General features: G+C 35.2%; 3 protein-coding genes across 3 annotated transcripts; all 3 read right to left on the reverse strand.

The window, feature by feature from the left end:
• Positions 1-1758: 1758 nt before the first annotated feature.
• Positions 1759-3503, reverse strand: LOC132035275 (aldehyde oxidase GLOX1-like). Its single transcript, XM_059425548.1, has one exon. The coding sequence runs from the start codon at positions 3501-3503 to the stop codon at positions 1839-1841; it is 1665 nt and encodes a 554-aa protein (XP_059281531.1). The 3' UTR covers positions 1759-1838.
• A 2018-nt stretch (positions 3504-5521) lies between these two features.
• On the reverse strand, positions 5522-7329 carry LOC132035277 (aldehyde oxidase GLOX1-like). Its single transcript, XM_059425549.1, has one exon. The coding sequence runs from the start codon at positions 7293-7295 to the stop codon at positions 5643-5645; it is 1653 nt and encodes a 550-aa protein (XP_059281532.1). The 5' UTR covers positions 7296-7329; the 3' UTR covers positions 5522-5642.
• A 5924-nt stretch (positions 7330-13253) lies between these two features.
• On the reverse strand, positions 13254-15214 carry LOC132035278 (aldehyde oxidase GLOX1-like). Its single transcript, XM_059425550.1, has one exon. The coding sequence runs from the start codon at positions 15140-15142 to the stop codon at positions 13493-13495; it is 1650 nt and encodes a 549-aa protein (XP_059281533.1). The 5' UTR covers positions 15143-15214; the 3' UTR covers positions 13254-13492.
• Positions 15215-15282: the final 68 nt, after the last annotated feature.

Consider the following 15282-nt stretch of genomic DNA (forward strand, 5'->3'; position numbering starts at 1 on the left):
CGTGACGCAATGTGGATGAAGGCATTGCTTAATTCTTCAATGGAATTTTTTGTTTGATATTAGACTCGGTTCTATAGCTTACTTCGACAGAATTATTGACGTACATTCTCTCAACACTACGTCTACAACAGAATATATTAAGAAAAAAGAGAGAGTACGAATTGGTCTTATTTATGACACATGTCACCTCCTCGGAATCCATATTATGATTTAAATAAAGCTCAAGTTTGATTTAGGTAGATTGAAAGAAATGGTCAATAGTATTTTATAATTTTTATATAAACATAGCATTTATATGGTTCAATAAAATATCCGCACGAAATCTTTATCCGCGGGCCTGTTATATTGCTCCTTTGGAGACCTTCAATCTTCACATACGACTCTGTATCAAAGAAATGCCTTTTTTTTTCCTTAAAAAAAGCAAAAAATAGTTTGTTATTGTTCTATTTTTCATTTAAGGGTCAACCCAGGGTACTATAATTGCTCTTCAGGCACAAACAACTCTTATTAATCTTGCTACAATTAATGCCCTATATTCTTCAGAAGTACAGGTAACACACTTCAATATATGTAGGAATATATTCTTCAAAGAGAGTGTATGCCATGTCAAATTCCAGGAACAAAAACTGTCAAATTACCAAGTTCAGGAGGATAATTAGGATTAAAAGTACTTCCCGTGTGCACTGCATAAACGATGTCAAGTTTAGAAGTTCTGAGGTGTATATATCCTTGTGGTTTAAGTAATAAAGGACTAATCTTTCTAAATGAAAAGAGCTCCTGACCCCCCCCCCCCCCCAATCACCACCCAACAAAAAAAAAAAAAAAAAAAAGGTTTACGTGCATCCGTCAAATTATTCTGGCTTTTAAAAATAAAAATAATAATAAGTGACAAGCATTTTAGAGCGTTGAAGAAGCATGTAAACACTATATTCAATGGAGTTGGAGACCACTTTTTTTTTTTCAAAAAATCCCATGCCACCACAGAGATTTGACAGATTGTGACAATCACAATATCATCCTTCTTAATTAGTCAAAGTTTTGGCTTATTTTAAAAGAAAAAAATATACTACTTTAATTGTAATAAGATAAGAAGTAAATTAATGAGGGGATCAGCACGCCTTTGTTATTGCAATAGCCTACAATATTTCAGTAATCAATACAAAAGAATCCATTTTATCATGCTTACAACATCTCAAGAAACAGGAAAAGAATGTTTCCACATCATACCTATTACTATTAAAATAGAACAAACCTCTTTTTTTTTTTTTTTTTCTATCTTTTATAGAGAAAATTACACTGTATGTTAATTGGGGTAACAATGCTACTAAAATTGACCTATTTTTTAATTCTTACAAAAAATGACTCAACCTCTCTCTCTCTCTCTCTCTCTGCCTTCTTATATGTTTGTATATGTTGGTATAAGTGTCTGTACATGTTTGTATATTTTGGGCTATTTTTTGTAATGTAAGTTTTGTGTTATTTTTCTGCAATGTAAGTGACCAACTTGTATATTTATGAAATTTTTCCTTTTTTATATCGTTTCTTTCTTGGGAATTAAAAGGACAATATGATGCACTAATTTAGCTCCTGCTCTTGGGGGATTTAGGGAAGAGCCGGACCATATTAGGCCTTAGGTACGCATGATAATTTTATCTCGCATTTCTGCAAGAAATTATTCTGGCGGTTTGAACCGTGACTTCCTGCTCATTTGAAACTATCACCATTACGCCAAGGAAAGTAAAAGATCATAAGAAGACATTTATTAATAAAATTGAAAATTGAATGTTGTACAAAATTAAGCAAGCATTTATCTATACACATACATTAATCCAACCTAGTTACTGAATCCTGATCCAAATTCCTTCACTAGGTATGTCTTGATGAACCACAAATAACATATAGTAACTTCTTGGTGCTAAATTACTCGAATTTGGAAAGACTGAATTGATTTTATAAGTTGAATTTCCAACTCGTGTCACGTTTCCAGTTGAAAGCACAAGCATTCTTTGGTTCATAGTAAATGAATGCGTGTTAAATCCTGGTGCAACCATTGTTACCTTGACCAAATTCCTATTAACTGACCCGGGTACGGTAAATCGAATATTGACCCGTCCCCCATACTTGAATTTACGTCGGGAAGCGGGTGAAATGATTTGTGGGCGTAAATTTGCAGATTCTGAATCCAAATATGATGGTGAAAATGCCTGTAAGCTTAACTCGGTTGGAAAAAGTACTCCTGTGAAGTTATAACGCGCATGTGGATTACTACCACCAACCAGAACTCGACCATCTCGAAGCAAAATTGTTGCTGAATGGTACATTCTTGGTATAGTATTTGGGTTTTGTACCTCGAATCTAGAATCAGATGGGTTATCGGGATGATAAGTAACCGGACTCAGAACGGGGCTCCTACCAAGTTCCCATCCAGCCGTGCCCGAGGCCGCTCCGTTGATGATCAAGATGTTTCCGTTTGGTAAAATCATCATGTCACCCATTGTTCGAGCTAGTGGCATGGTCTCCATGGTCCACTGTGGATTCGGGTCTGTAATAGTAATCCGACCGCAAGTATTTAATGCACCCAAAAAGTTACCTCTTTCTGCGCTGAGGTATGAGCCTCTTCTTGTCCCACCACAGACCAAAACCTCTGCTTGAATTGATTGTGCTTGTAAGTTCTTTAATGGAAGAAGAACTGCAGAACCCGTGCTTGGATAATTTCTAGGGTCGCCACCAGGTATTTGAGGATACGTCTTCACCACCGCGTTCTTCGTGTAATTAAACAAGATAGCTCGATTATTAGCAAAAATAAATAGATTTCCGTCTACATTGAGAAAAACAAACGGGTAAAGATTGTTCTCCTCCCTAGGATCATTAGTCTGTTGAAGAAAAGGCAGGCTAAATATGTTGTTAGTTGAAGCAGTCTTGGGATAAAACTCGTAGTTAAAAGCATCACGACCACCAATGATTATTTGTCTACCATCAGGCAACACATGATTGGTGGCATACCACCGACTTTGAATTAGGGCACCTCCTATCTCCTTCCAGTCACACGTGCTTCTATTTCCATTGCACGGTTTAAAAACTCTTACGACGTTTTCGCCATCATTGAAACCACCAGTTTGGACCAAAGTACCATCAGAAGTAGCAGAGCCAGAGGAGCACCACACGTCGGTCTGGACCATGAGGGGTCGTATAGAGTTTGTGGACACGTCATACTCAACAGAGTGAGCAGTGCAATCGACTTTCAGGGTGAGGTCATTAGGGTTGTTGCGACATTTGCCATCAGGCAACGAGATGTTAGATGCGCCAAAGTCAGTACGGTCGTACATGACAACTCTGTCGTTGTTGAGGAGTTGCATGTGCATGGCTGAAATGCCAATGTTGGACAAAAGTAGCTCCCACTTGCCACCGGCGGCATAAGCCAAGTTCCGATGACATGGTAGGAGCAGAAGCAGAAGCAGCTGACAAAGAATCAAAAAAGGAATAACTGTTATTATAGTGGTCATTACTTCTGTAATCAATATATTTAGGTCGAGCTATGCGTGTGTGTATATATATATATGGTTAAATGAAGATAAGTTTAAGGTGGGGGTGTCCTTTATATACTATCAAGTTGGAGAAGATTGCAATCAATTAAATAATTAAATACAGTATTTTTTATTAGGAGAGAAATTAAGAATATTTTGTTAAAGATATTGATATTAATGTAAATAAATATACTGTGTGTAAACATATATATTTGCTATCAAGTAATGTGGAGCACGCATTATACCTTACAATCTTAATATCTTATTACTCTACTACTTACCAGGTGACCTTTGTTGACAAACTATAGGGAACCACGGAGTTCAATTGAATCATTTTGGCTGGAATATTTTATTGTGTAAATTATAAGATAATTTTTTAAATTTTTTTTCTGTATATATGAATCGTTGAATCACCTTTACATAAGAAAAAATTCTACTGGAGCGGTAAAAGGGGTTCAAAGTTGCTTTAGAGTAAATTTAAATTCTAAGTATGATTGTCTAGTTTTTTTTAAGAATTGCCTTATATGAATTTTTGGCTCCAGTACATATAATTATGATTCAATACTTGCTAGCACTTGCAAAGTACATACAGATGAATACATCAGCATCGTACCACTCATATTTCTGCTTGTACCTTTTAACGTACGTAGCAGCTCGTCTTCGCATAGAAGTGAGATACACTGGACTTAGGAAACACCAGTTTTTATTTTTTTTACCCCTCCCCTAGGAGCTTCCCCCTTTTGACTTGAACCCACAACCTTCGGATTGACGGTGTTGAGTGCTAACCATCTGAACAACCCGCTCTTGTCAAACACCAGTTCAATTTGCCAATTTTTTTGCCATTTTACTTGTAGTTGTCAAACGGCATGGCCTAGCACAGCCCAACGCCTGTTATGGATTCAGCAGCCCAGTCTATCCATTCATTTAGAAATTAGAAAGGTTTGCCAAATGTTAAAGCCCAATCCGACCTTAGTATATGGCCCTCAACGGGATAAACTTAAATAATACTAGTCATTTTTCAGCTCCAGTGTTTAAAAATTTGTCATTGTTATAGAGTTTCAAATTTCACATGAAATTGCATCTGCGAAATTTGAAACTCATTACAGTAACTATTTTTCAAAGATAGGCCAAAAAAGTGATCAGTGGACGCTGTTTCTACCTCCCAACATCACCACCCCCACCTGAAAAAAGGACAAACAAAAGGGGAAAAAAGAAAGATTATAAACAGATATTACAGTTGAAACATAAATTATATTACAGTTGAAACTATATTGTTATAATGTTGCTTTCCTTGATCAAAATTTAACAATAATGTCAAATTTCCTCCTTTTTACTTCTCACAATTCATGGGCTAATACACTCAAAAAAATTGAATAACCCAAACTACATTAGCATAAATATTGGTTATTTGGGTGTTAGCTTTCAGAATGACAGGTCATTGGGGTATACAAGAAATATACTCTTTAGTTGGATATATAATTCAGACATACTTTTAACTTGGTCCCAATTCATATCTAAAAGAAAATAAAAGAATATTAACAGCTGAGAGCTAGAGAAGGCCTTAATAGAATTATTAAGTACTCAATTGTCAAAGATGTAATTTGCTCGCTCTTTTAGCGTGTGATAATCATTAGATTTAGTTCGTTGTTTAGACATCAGCTAATAATTCGTTTAAATTCTTAGTATATGCTCACATTATGTGAGGATTTATTATCACATAATAGGATGAGTGATACAGTTAAGATACATAGTATTATTATAAATAAAAAATTAGTCGGACCATAAGTTGGAAACGAACTGAAAAACATTTAGCGGAAACAAAGGTAAAGTTAAGTAATTTAATTGCATATGCTTGCGACCGAGACCATCAGACAAATCGAATGTAGCTTATGTTAGGTAGTTTATCTTGTTCTTTTCATTCTATTCAAGATATAAAAAAAATAATCTAAGTCTTTTGTTATTGCAATAGATTGAAATATTAATTACAAATTAAACAAGACTATTGTCTCTGATCTTATATTATAATAAGTCAAGTAAATAGCAAAACAGGTCTTCGCATACACTAATTGGTAGGAAGTAAAAGAAAAATCAGAAAATAATTTGTAGTGTCAAATGTGGTTAATTGATCCTGACCCAAATTGCCTCGCTTGGGATGTCCTGATGAACCACAAATAGAAGATAGTAACCAGGTGGTGCTAATTTACCCGAACTTGGAAATACACAACTCACTTGATAGGCAGATTTTCTAACCTGTCTTACAATTGCTCTCGGAAGTACCAGCATTCTTTGATTCATAGTATTTGTATGTGTGTTAAAACCGGGTGCAATTATTGTTACTTTGATCAAATCTTTGTTTAGTAATCCGGAAGCAGTAAACTGAATGTCAACTCGTTGCCCATACGTGAATTTAAGATGCGAAGCGGGAGAAATGATTTGTGGTCGCAAATTAGCAGATTCTGCATCCAAATATGATGGTGAAAATGCCTCTAAGCTTAAGTCTGTTGGAAAAAGAACTCCGGTGAAGTTGTAAAACTCATTTGGGTTACTGCCACCAACAAGAACCCGACCATCTCGAAGTAAAACTGCGGTTGAGTGGTACATTCTGGGTATGGTATTCGGGTTTTGTACCTCGAATCTAGAATCAGATGGGTTATCGGGTCGATAAATCACCGGACTCAAGACCGGGTTCCTAGCAATTTGCCATCCAGCAGTGCCCGATGCAACTCCATTGATGATCAAGACATCTCCGTTTGGTAAAATCACCATGTCACCCATTGTCCGAGCTAGTGGCATGGTCTCCATGGTCCATTGTGGATTCGGGTCAGTAATTGTAATCCGCCCACACGTGCTTAATGCACCCACAAAGTCACCTTTTGTTGCTCTGAGATATGAGCCTCTTGGTGCTCCACCGCACACCAAAACTTCAGCTTGAACTGTTTGTGCCCGCAAGTTCTTTAACGGAAGAAGAACTGCAGAACCCGTACTTGGATAATTTCTTGGGTCGCCCCCAGGTATTTGTGGGTAAGTTTTCACTACGGTGTTCGTCGTGTAGTCAAATAAGATAGCTCGATCATTTGCGAAAATGAATAGATTTCCATCCACATTAAGAAAAACAAACGGGTATAGATTGTTTTCCTCTCTAGGAACATTAGTCTGTTGAAGAAAGGGTAGGCTAAATACGTTATTGGTTGTTGTGGTCTTTGGATAAAACTCATAGTTAAAAGCGTCACGACCGCCAATGATAATTTGCCTTCCGTCAGGAAGAAGATGATTGGTGGAATACCACCGACTTTGAATTAGGCCAGCTCCCATTTCCTGCCAGTCGCAAGTGCTGCACGGTTTGAAAACTCTCACCATCTGTTTGCCGTCGTTGAAACCACCCGTTTGGACCAAAGTGCCGTCAGAGGTGGCTGAGCCAGAAGAGCACCACACGTCGGTCTGGACCATGAGAGGTCGCACCGAATTAGTGGACACGTCGTACTCAACAGAGTGGGCAGTGCAATCGACTTTCAAGGCGAGGTCATTAGGGTTGTTGCGACATATGCCATTGGGCAACGAGATGTTAGATACGCCAAAGTCAGTACGATCGTACATGATGACTCTATCATTGTTGAGGAGTTGCATGTGCATGGCTGATATGCCAATGTTGGACATGAGTAACTTCCACTTGCCCCCGGCAGCATTAGCCAAGTTTGGGTGACAAGGCAGTAGCAAAAGCAGAAGCAACTGCCAAAGAATGTTGAAAAGAGGAATTCTTGTTCTGATTGCCATGAGCTATGAATTTTAGACAAAAGAAGATTGAGGAAGTGAGTTTTGATAAGAGGAGGAATGTGTGTTATGAAAATGTGAGGTGGGAATGTCCTTTATATACTGTTGGGATAGTAATCTTGGTAGGAAATAATAGTACCAGAAGCAAATAACTATAGAAGTTTGCAAAAATAATTCCGTTTGGTGACAGTTTGTTGGGAGAATAAACCAGAAAGAATATTGACATGACACTTCTTAATGTAATTTAGTTCTTACTCATCTTAGGAATACTTGAGGAGAAAGTCAACACCATCTCCAAATTAAAGAAACAAAAATAGAAAGTCAACGCATGCTATTGCATCGGCCAGCTAGTCATCTCCTCGTAAAAGTGTCTGAATCCATGAAAAATTTAGTCTTATCATTGTCAATTAAAGTATTAGGAGTATTATTTATACAAAATCTGAACATTGGAGTTTAAATTACCTTTTTCAATATTGTTTTGGAGGGGCTATTTGATTCCATTTCTTGGGAAAACAAACACGGTGGTAACAAAGATATAAGCCGATTTTAGACTACAGTACAAAAAAAAAGAGTGCTAATGAGCTGAAATGGAAAAATAACTAAAAAAGCAAACAGGGAATAGGAACAAGTAATAAATAAAATAAAAATATAATTAATTAATCATAGTGAGGTGATAGAAGGGTATATATAATTTAGGTACTTTTAACCTGATAGAATATTATCCCCGTTGGTAAAATAACAATAACAATAAATAATATATATATAAATAGAAAAAAGAGTCCACAAAATTTTAATAAATGGATTTGTCAAACTATCGTGTCCTAGTAAGCCGTTTGTTCGTTGTCTCGATACCAGTTACTCCCTACCTATTTGTTTTCATTCTTAAAGGGAATATGATTCCCATGGCCATGGTATCTATTATTTTAGTTTTGTAATCTATTTGTTATATATTCAATAGCAGACATTTAACATAAATAATGCTGCTTCTCTGCACGTATTAGAGAATATTTTCGCAATTATTTCAAAAACATTGTATTCCCTATAGCTTTTCAGTGTATCGGCAAAATCAACTACCATTCAAATGTCCAAATTCATGCAATTCGTTTACCTTAATTTCCGCTAAACTGTTCTTAGTTTGCCCCCAGCTTATGGTACACTATCGTATTTTCGATCATTTGACAACCAGATTACGAATAACCAGTGTAAATTAAAATAAGGAACCATCTTAAACGATTAATTTGCCCCCAACATTTATTTAGGGATGGGACAAACCTCTCCAATAATTAATTTGTTTTAAGCAACTAAGTTGATAGAATTATCAAAAGTTTGAAGGTTAAAGTTAGAAACAAAAGAGGTTTGAAGATTATCCCTCGTTAAAATTTTCATGAAATTCGTAAATATTAATTCCATTGAAAGTAGTTACTCTTGTCCCTCTTCTTCCGGGGCGGCTCAACACTATTGGTGGCCTAAAGCGAAACTTCGATGAGAGGCATAATATTTTTATATAAAGAAAAAAGTTATATAATATATAGTTTTTATTTTTTTTATATATATATATTTTTAGCTTTTTGAGATGCAAATCTATGTATAATCGGCTTATAATCAATTTTTTCTAATAATTCTTTTTCAATAGATAATATACCTAATCCATTCAATCTCTCTTGAGACATGGTTGATCTTACATACGATTTTATCAATTTTAGTTTTGAAAAACTTCTTTCTGTTGCGACAACTGTTACATGAAATGTTACCATTATTTTATAGGCAATATAGGCATTTGAAAAAGAATCAAGTCTTTTCATTTGATTGAGTATATCGATTAAAGTATTTTCTAGTTGAAATATTTAAATTTTAATAATAATAGAAGAACAATATATGCGTATGTAATAGAAATATCAAGCATAATAAACTTTTGTTGAAAAAATAATACTAAAGAAAATGAAGAAACAGAACCTGATTCAAACTTGATCTTAAAATAAGAACTTGTTGCTTTATAAACTTTCAATAATGCTTGATATCAAAATACATATCAATAATTTCTTTTGCCACACGCATTTGCTCTTGCTTTTTTTAAGAATAATATTGCTAAAGAGAATTTTTTTGAAGCTTGAAGGAACAAAGAAAATATAAAAAGAGAGGAAATTTAAGTTGATGTTTAGGGAAATGAGTAAGTTTTGCATAGCCCAAAAAAGAAAATGAAAAGTCTTACTTTGAAAAGGTAAAAAAATAATAATTAATGATTACTTTTTCAATTCACTTCATAAATTCGTTTTTTACAGTTACAAACTTATTTTAAGGCCCCCGTTATGTCAAATCAAAGTATAAAAGATACACTCATTTTTTAGTAAAGATTTGTAGTACTTTTTTTTTTTTTAAAAAAAAAAAAAAAACCTTATATAATTATTCTGGTGTAAAGTGGGGCCTCCAAAAGTTGAGGGCCTAAAGCCCAAGCTTCAGCGGCTTTACCCAAAGGCCACCCCTGCTCTTCCTCTTCTCCTCGACTAGAACAGGCATTGCTTTGTCTTTAGAAGATTTACTCCTCTTCAATTGAATATCCATCTTAGTTTTCCTACTAAGGAAACTTCCAAATATATCTAATCCACCTAAGCATTTAATTTGTATACATTATACACTACACACACACAACTTGCCTTTCGGGGGAAAAGTTTTGCGTGACCCCTTCATTTTTATTTGACTCCTAAATATTGAAATGTTATCCTTTTACAATTCTGGAAGCTAAGCAAAACCTTTAAGCAGACTGTCTACGTATACGTACACTTGAGCAGAGCTCAAACCCGAAGGTTGTGGTGCATTCGTCGTAGATTTTATATAGGAGCTAGCAAAACTATCTTGGTGAATGCAATTGAAACCGATTGCTCGCGCAACAAAGAGATTTGCTCGTCTTTGTTATCCTCCACCGAGGAGCTCAAGGGATTCGTGTGTGAATGGCAAGATAAGACGACTCTATCCCATCCATATAGCAAATTTATGTTTGGCAGATACATGTTTCAGTAATCAACATAATCCGATGGTGTAAAAATGTATGCATACTGTCAATGCATCGAAATTAAACTCATCCACAAAAGGTTAGTTAACATGTGATTCACTTTACTTTAAACCATAGATGTTTCTATTGATTTTATTATTTGAAGGATTATTAAGTTTTATGCATTGATGAAGCATCAATTAGTTACCTAAAATATATGGTAATAACCAAATATATTGGTTAAATTATTTAGACAGTATAACTCTTATACCATTAGTGTATATTTTTATATTTTATAGGATTGGTAGAGTTGAAATCTCAGGCTTTGGCGAGATTAGAAATTTCAGTTCAAGAATCTCTGGAAGGGGCGTCTCCAGAAGATGACATGGTCTTGACAACATGTAGCTCAGACTTTGACACAACTGGGATCTCAGGCTTTGGCACAATTAGAAGTTCGGGCTTTGAGATGGCTGGGATCTCGGGCTGTGGGACATTTGGAAGCTCAGGCTTTGACGAAGTCGAAACTTTTGGAAATTCTGGTTTTAGGAATTTTAGGGAGAGGCGTCTCTAGAAGGCGACATGCAGTTACTGTAGTTATCATGTGGTCATGCATAAAGTACATAAATGCGAGCAGTAAGAGGTCGGAGGATAAATGTTTAGTTTATTAAAAGAAGCTTAGAGAAAATTATCTTTTAAGAGCAAATGAAGTTTTGATATTTCGTTGGTTTTCCATCTGATTATATATAGGTTTTACATGCATGCAAGAAGAAGGATTTTAATATTTTTATTGTTGGCAAGGGATATGCTAGTTGAACTTCTCACCTATTTGCCTGCCGATATTATAGTATTTTGAATTAATCTTATGGTAGCTATATTGCTCAAATATAGATGTATTAACAATATATCTACTAATGTATTAGTCAAAATGTATCGTCATCACATCTATTATGCTAACATTTGGAAGAAAATATATGTTAGTTATACAAAAATAATCCAGATATACAAATCTGTTTGGCTGATACATATTTTAGTGGTCATTATAATCAGAGGCGGCTCAATCTAAAGCCAAAACTTAAAAAAGGTCTTCAGTTTATTTAATAATATAGTTTAATTTATTTGATGTGTATTCTCATAGTTTTTAAAAATACATGGTAGTTAATTATATTTTGGTAATCAATTATTTTCAGTTGACAGTATAGCCAATTCGTGTAATCTTTCGTAAGACATTAATAGGCATATATAAATTATTGTACGTCAATATAACACCAAAAGTGTTCAAATCTGAAGTAAGTTCTTATTGATTTTAGTTTTGGAAACTTTTTGTAATTGTGTCAATTATTACATAAACTACTAAAATTATTCTATACGTAATAGAAATATTTAAAAATGTAATTGAGATTTCACCTGACCGATTTTTATGTTTTAGAAGATATTCAAAGTTAAAACAAAGTCTTTTTAAAATAGAATCATTTAATAATCTACTCAGTTTGAGCTTAAAATGTCTAAAAATGCACTTATAGAATTGAAGAAAATTTTTACAAAGTCAAAATTATAAACATGAATGATTAAAAAAAAATATGAATTAGATAACACTAAGAAGTAGAAAGTAATTGCAAATTTAGAGCCTGTTTGGATGGACTTAAAAAAAGCAGCTTATAAGCCAAAAAAAGTAAGTTGGGGTAACCCATTTTTTTTTTTTTTTTTTTTTTTTTAGCTTATAAGCTGAAAAACTACTTCTTTTAAGCTAAGCCAAACGGGCCAACTTATTTTTTTGGGCTTATTTTAAACACAAAATGACTTATAAGCTGGCCAGTCAAACACTAAAAAAAATTGAAAATAGCTTATAAGTTGTTTTCAGCAACTTATAAGCTAAGCCAAACGGGCTCTTAATTGCCTACAACATTCAACCATAATTATATCAATCATATTTTTAGAAAATAGGTACTTATAAACTTTAGAAATATGTGCATAATGATTGGTACAATATTGACAACAAACTATTAAACAGATTTCAATTAACACTAATAATAAATACATATTACATTTATATATAACATGATTAATTTTAAGGCCTTAGCTTATTTTTCGGGGGCCTAAAGCAACTGATTTAGTGGCTTTAGAGTTAAGCCACCCCTAACTATAATTTGATGGTGCAAAAACATATACATATATAGATGTCAATGTGCAGAAATTAAACTCATCCACAAAAGGTAAGTTAACGTGTTATTCACTTTACTTTTGATGGTACATCTTTCTCTTGATTCTATTATAAGAAAGATTATTTTAGTTTTATGCACTAATCATATAAGAAGCATTGATTAGTTACCTAAAAAAATATGGTAAACAATCAAATATATTGTTAAATTATTTTGACAATGTAACCCTTATACCGTTACGTTAGTGTATATAGCTATGTTTTATTCAGGGAAAATATTATATATTCCAACGAGACCTTTCTCCAACAATTAAACTTGCATGTTTTTACTTAATTTCCTTCCTTATTAACCCGACAAAAGTCAAACTATGGCATTAATTTATATGGACTGGCTTGTTTGACTTCTTGTTCTTTTCTCCATATCAACATACATTTCAGGCCAAGCCAATCATACGCTTAAATCATTGTATGTTGTCATATTGCCAGACCGTGCATTAGTTAAGTACCTACACCAATTACCAAATCACCCGATTACTCGATCTTAAGGAATTAATTAAGTGCACGAGTATCCCTTGAAATGTCATGGAGATTACCTAATGTTTTAGCTGTTTCGCATATTATCATCATAATTAAAGTTAAGCTGCTTCTGCATGCACGCACGTTTTGTTTCTTGTCATTTGATTATTCTTTCGGATTGGTTCCTTGTGTCCTTCTTTCAATTCACAATAAATTAGTCATTTCTAAAATATCAATTTTAAGCAACACATTAAATAATGTATTTTTTTTTTATTGTAAATAGCTTAGGTTTAGAAGATAAAAGAACAATTCGAAGTCTTTTATTATAGCAATATTTTGAAATCCTAATCTTAAATACAAAACAATCCAATTTTCTGCAAAGTACTAATTAATTACAATAACTTTTACAAACCAAGAAACAGATTCTTCCCTCTGACGTTATTATAAAAATGTCGAAACAAATCACTTCGCACACACTTGGTACGAAGAAAAAGATAATCCTGGAAAAAGAAATTAACTTTTAGAGTCAACTGTTGTTGATTACTAGATTCTGACCCAAATTCCCTCGCTCGGAATGTCCTGATGAACCACAAATAGAAGATAGTAACCAGGTGGAGCTAATTTACCCGACATTGGAAAGACGACACTGACTTGATAGACAAATTGTCCAACCTGTCCTACAAGTCCTCGAGGAAGTACTAACATTCTTTGATTCATAGTATTTGAATGCGTATTAAAACCGGGTGCAACCATCGTCACTTTGATCGAATCTCTGTTTAGTAACCCGGAAGCAGTAAATTGAATGTCAACACGTTGGCCATACGTAAATTTAAGATGCGAAGCGGGAGACATGATTAGTGGCCGCAGATTAGCAGATTCCGTATCCAAATAGGATGGTGAAAATGCCTCTAAGCTTAAGTTTGTTGGAAAAAGAACTCCGGTGAATTTGTAAAACTCATTTGGATTGCTACCACCAACAAGAATCCGACCATCTCGGAGTAAAACTGCTGTTGAGTGGTACATTCTAGGTATGGTATTCGGATTTTGTACCTCAAATCTAGAATCAGATGGGTTATCGGGTCGGTAAATCACCGGACTCAAGACCGGATTCCTAGCAATTTGCCATCCAGCAGTGCCCGATGCGGCTCCATTGATGATCAAGACATTTCCGTTTGGTAAAATCACCATGTCACCCATCGTTCGAGCCAATGGCATGGTCTCCATGGTCCACTGTGGATTCGTATCGGTAATAGTAATCCGCCCACACGTGTTTAATGCACCCACAAAGTCACCTTTTGCTGCTCTAGGGTATGAGCCTCGTGGTGCTCCACCACACACCAACACTTCAGCTTGACCCGTTTGTGATCGCAAGTTCTTTAAGGGAAGAAGAACTGCAGAACCGGTACTTGGATAATTTCTTGGGTCGCTGCCAGGTATTTGTGGGTATGCTTTCACCACTGTGTTCGTCGTGTAATCAAACAAAATGGCTCGGTCATTGGCAAAAATGAATAGATTTCCATCCACATTCAGAAAAACAAACGGGTAAAGATTGTTTTCCTCTCTAGGAACATTAGTTTGTTGAAGAAAGGGTAGGCTAAATACGTTATTGGTTGTTGTGGTCTTTGGATGAAACTCATAGTTAAAAGCATCACGACCGCCAATGATAATTTGCCTTCCGTCAGGAAGAAGATGATTGGTGGAATACCATCGACTTTGAATTAGGGCAGCTCCCATTTCCTGCCAGTCACAAGTGCTGCACGGTTTGAAAACTCTAACCATCTGTTTACCGTCATTGAAACCACCCGTTTGGACCAAAGTACCGTCAGAGGTGGCTGAGCCAGAGGAGCACCACACATCTGTCTGGACCATGAGGGGTCGTATCGAATTAGTGGACACGTCGTACTCAACAGAGTGGGCAGTGCAGTCGACTTTCAAGGCGAGGTCATTAGGGTTGTTACGGCATTTGCCATCGGGCAACGAGATGTTAGATATGCCAAAGTCAGTACGGTCGTACATGACGACTCTATCGTTGTTGAGGAGTTGCATGTGCATGGCTGAAATGCCAATGTTGGACATAAGTAGCTCCCACTTGCCACTTGCAGCATAAGCGAAGTTCAAATGACATGATAGCAGCAGAAGCAGAGGCAGCTGCCAAAGAATGTTGTGTACAAGACTTCTTGTTTTAGTCGTCATTAGCTATATATGATTTTCTTTTCTTTGTTTTGTTATGAAAAAATAGAACAAAATGCAAAGGGGAGGAAGAGAGCTTTGAGGAGTATGATGTGTGGTGTTTGTGTTGTTGTGAGAAGAGTCTATGGGGATGTCCTTTATAT

This window comes from Lycium ferocissimum, chromosome 10 (genome assembly GCF_029784015.1).
Source record: "Lycium ferocissimum isolate CSIRO_LF1 chromosome 10, AGI_CSIRO_Lferr_CH_V1, whole genome shotgun sequence".
In the NCBI taxonomy this organism is placed as follows: Eukaryota; Viridiplantae; Streptophyta; class Magnoliopsida; order Solanales; family Solanaceae; genus Lycium; species Lycium ferocissimum.

Bases quoted from the DNA above. Each gene is read 5' to 3' on its own strand.
- LOC132035275 (XM_059425548.1), bottom strand. From the start codon at position 3,503: ATGACCACTATAATAACAGTTATTCCTTTTTTGATTCTTTGTCAGCTG.
- LOC132035277 (XM_059425549.1), bottom strand. From the start codon at position 7,295: ATGGCAATCAGAACAAGAATTCCTCTTTTCAACATTCTTTGGCAGTTG.
- LOC132035278 (XM_059425550.1), bottom strand. From the start codon at position 15,142: ATGACGACTAAAACAAGAAGTCTTGTACACAACATTCTTTGGCAGCTG.